The 3,644-nt window shown below is 50.4% G+C and overlaps 1 protein-coding gene across 1 annotated transcript; it reads left to right on the top strand.

The window, feature by feature from the left end:
• Window positions 1–1,131: 1,131 nt before the first annotated feature.
• LOC136493029 (probable cinnamyl alcohol dehydrogenase 6) lies at window positions 1,132–2,646 on the top strand. Its single transcript, XM_066489057.1, has 2 exons — window positions 1,132–1,367; window positions 1,452–2,646. Exons 1-2 carry the CDS (start codon window positions 1,276–1,278, stop codon window positions 2,440–2,442), a joined length of 1,083 nt encoding a protein of 360 aa, XP_066345154.1. The 5' UTR covers window positions 1,132–1,275; the 3' UTR covers window positions 2,443–2,646.
• The last annotated feature ends 998 nt before the right edge of the window (window positions 2,647–3,644 follow it).

Below are 3,644 nucleotides of genomic sequence, written 5' to 3' on the forward strand. Positions count from 1 at the left end.
GGAGGAGACGAATGTTGAGGCAGGAACATGGTGGTTGTGCGGCATGGATTCGACAACCTACAACAATGAGGTCGACCTAGTCGACTGTGCCGTGGTGCGCAATAGTGCGTGCTTTGTCGGCGGCATGTTAATTGGGATGAATGGGCCTCGTTGATGGGTTTAACAGCTTGTTGACTAGCTTGTTACCTTTTTTTTTGTTATTGGGCATAAAGCATCACCTCTGAAAATGATGATTCACATAGATCTACATAAGCATAAGCGGGCGACTTGCGTACCACTGTAGCTTTTTCCACAGTCTCTAAAAAATGTTTATTGAAGTAGCAGATATATCTAGATTTCTTGAGCATAGGGGTAATTAGGGTTTTTACGTGCTTATAATTTTGAAAGTTATAAGGACTTTTACATGGTTTTCATTTATGTAGTGGTAATTTGAACCGTACAATGTACATACACAACTGAAAATATGGTGCCACGGTACACTCTTCAAAATGATGCTCACACTTATGATTAAGTAAAATCAGGATTGAACCATATATGTTGAATTAGTCTCCCGAAGATGCTCATATACACAAATTATAGGCCGATTTAGAACGTATGAATTTCACAGAAATCATATAAGAATTTTATAGGAATCAGCTCAATTTCGCAGAAAAAACATAAGAACAGCAGAAGAAAGAATTCCGAGTGCGGTAACAGAGATAAATGTATCTGCATATATGTAAGCATCTCTGTTGTGTGTTTTCGAAAAATAAAATTTAGTACGGACAGTCAGTGACTAACGCCCTGTTCGTTTGGCTTATAAACCGTACTTTTTCAGCCAACGAACGGTATTTTTCTCCCACAACAAATAAGCCAACGGTACTTTCAGTCATGGATTATCAGCAAGCGAACATGGCATATGGCTTTTTAAAATACGATAAACAAATATTCAAATCGATCCGACAAAATCGCCCGAGGTTGACAAGGAAATTGTACCCGCAGTACGTTAATTAATAATATAACTACTCCAATAAATAAATTATAGCATAAGAAGCTCCAAATTGCGGCCTTTAGAAAGCGATCGGAGCACTCGCCAACCGCGTGCTCTCTTTAAATAACCCGTGCCTCCTGCAGTTTCGATCACAGCCAACTAATAAGACACCCCAGAATCTCTCTCTCGCGCTCGCTCTCTCTGAGTCTCTCTCTCGCTCTCACTCTCTGAGTGCCTGTTCCGAGGACGCACACGCACACGCACACGCACTCACGCACAGACACAGAGACGCAGAGCAGAGAGCCATGGAGGTGACACCAAACCACACCCAGACCGTGGCCGGGTGGGCGGCCATGAACGAGTCTGGCAAGGTCGAGCCCTTCGTCTTTAAGAGAAGGTACAGATCAAAGGCGCTCATTTGATTTCAGCTCTGCTGTCCAGATCGATAACAATCCTTTGGTTTGGTTTGTTGGGCATGCAGGGAGAACGGCGTGGACGACGTGACGATCAAGGTGCAGTACTGCGGCATGTGCCACACCGACCTGCACTTCATCCAGAACGACTGGGGCATCACCATGTACCCGCTGGTCCCGGGGCACGAGATCACGGGCGTGGTGACCAAGGTGGGGAGCAACGTCTCCGGCTTCAGCGTCGGCGACCGCGTCGGCGTGGGCTGCATCGCCGCCTCCTGCCTGGACTGCGACCACTGCCGTCGGTCAGAGGAGAACTACTGCGACAAGGTGACGCTCACCTACAACGGCGTCTTCTGGGACGGCAGCGTCACGTACGGCGGCTACTCCCGGATGCTGGTGGCGCACAAGCGGTTCCTGGTGCGCGTCCCGGACGCCCTCCCGCTGGATGCCGCCGCGCCGCTGCTGTGCGCGGGCATCACGGTGTACAGCCCCATGAAGCACCACGGCATGCTGCGGTCCCCCGGCGGCAGCCTGGGCGTGGTGGGGCTCGGCGGACTGGGGCACGTCGCCGTCAAGTTCGCCAAGGCGTTCGGCCTCCGCGTCACCGTCATCAGCACGTCGCCGGCCAAGGAGAGGGAGGCGAAGGAGCGGCTCGGGGCCGACCACTTCGTCGTCAGCACCGACCAGAAGCAGATGCAGGCCATGGCGAGAAGCCTCGACTACGTCATCGACACCGTCTCGGCCAAGCACTCGCTGGGCCCCATCTTGGAGCTGCTCAAGGTGAACGGCAAGCTCGTGCTCGTCGCCGCGCCGGACCAGCCCGTCGAGCTCCCGTCGTTCCCGCTCATCTTTGGGAAGAGGACGGTGAGCGGGAGCATGACGGGAGGAATGAAGGAGACGCAGGAGATGCTGGACCTGTGCGGCAAGCACAACATCACCTGCGACATCGAGCTCGTCTCCACGGACGGGATCAACGAGGCGCTCGCGCGCCTGGCGCGCAACGACGTCCGCTACCGCTTCGTCATCGACGTCGCTGGCGACTCAAACTCAAAGCTCTAGTTCAATTAATTCGCTGCATTATCAAGTATTAGCAAATTTGCCCCTACGTTGCAACGAAAGAAAAGAAGCTATAAAAATATATATATGTTGATAGATTTTTATTTTATAATTTATTTAATGATGTCCATGACAACTATAATATAAACTAATATTGATAATAATATAACAATGCTCTATTAAATCTAGAAGCTCAAGGCCGGGCCACCCAAAGATTTGAAAACAGAAGGCTTCCATGGTGCATGCCAACCAACAACACAATTTTCTGTCAGCTTGGCCAAATCAGTCCATGTACATGTCTAGGGACTCCAATCCAAAATAGATCTCCAACAAAATACCTATATCCTCCAACAGTGTATTTATATGGAATATCCATTTTGGGTATCAAGAGATGTATAACCCAAAGATGAGTATCTTCTCTCCTGAAGACCCATTTGTAGAAAGGGTTCTCTTTTATGTCTCGTTGCTAGAGAAGACCAAAAATAGGTATTGAACCTTTTACCTGTAGCGCTATCCAAACATGAAATAGGTCTTATATTTTAGGTAACGATTGTTAAAGATAGTCTCAGATGTCCTGTCCACTCACTCACACGAGTATCCTACCATCATCTAGAACCGGAGCGGATAGTGACAGTGCAGGGACTCATCATTTCCAAACAGCGTGCACTGCAACGTGTACCGTTTGCTCCAGCGCACCGTCGTGTCATTCTTCATGTCCTCCTGGAACCAGAGCTCCATCGAGCCACGTTGTAGTAGAGTACCACCGAGCTCTCGCCTAACCTGGCCAGCTGACAATGTTTCCTATGAAGAAGAACAAGAGGACGAAAGGGCGGCATGATGAGCTGCATGATGAGCTCGTCGTCTTCGTCGTCGTCGTCCATGCTAGCTAGAAGGCAACTGGTCAAGGGCCCTTGGAGCGTCGCTGGTTTCCACTCCTCCGTCGCCAGGTCGAATATAGCTAGGCGATCTGCCTCCACGTCGATTTCGTCTGCCAGGATGCAGGCGAGCCCCGCGACAACCGCAACGTTACAGGAGCTGGACCCGGGCTTGATACCGAGGGTGACCGGAGGGCACGGTCTCCATCTCCACCTTCCGTCATCGCCAACAATGCCACCCAGTATCAGACCTCGCACGTCTGCCGCCGCCACCTACTCAAATAATCTGCTTGGATGCGGAGCACCTTGTACTCGCCGGTGGCCGGGACG

This window comes from Miscanthus floridulus, chromosome 11 (assembly GCF_019320115.1).
Source record: "Miscanthus floridulus cultivar M001 chromosome 11, ASM1932011v1, whole genome shotgun sequence".
NCBI lineage: Eukaryota > Viridiplantae > Streptophyta > Magnoliopsida > Poales > Poaceae > Miscanthus > Miscanthus floridulus.

Coding starts and splice junctions, on each gene's coding strand:
- LOC136493029 (XM_066489057.1), top strand. CDS start 1,276: ATGGAGGTGACACCAAACCACACCCAGACCGTGGCCGGGTGGGCGGCC. Junction 1,368..1,451: donor CCCTTCGTCTTTAAGAGAAG/GTACAGATCAAA, acceptor TTGGGCATGCAG/GGAGAACGGCGTGGACGACG.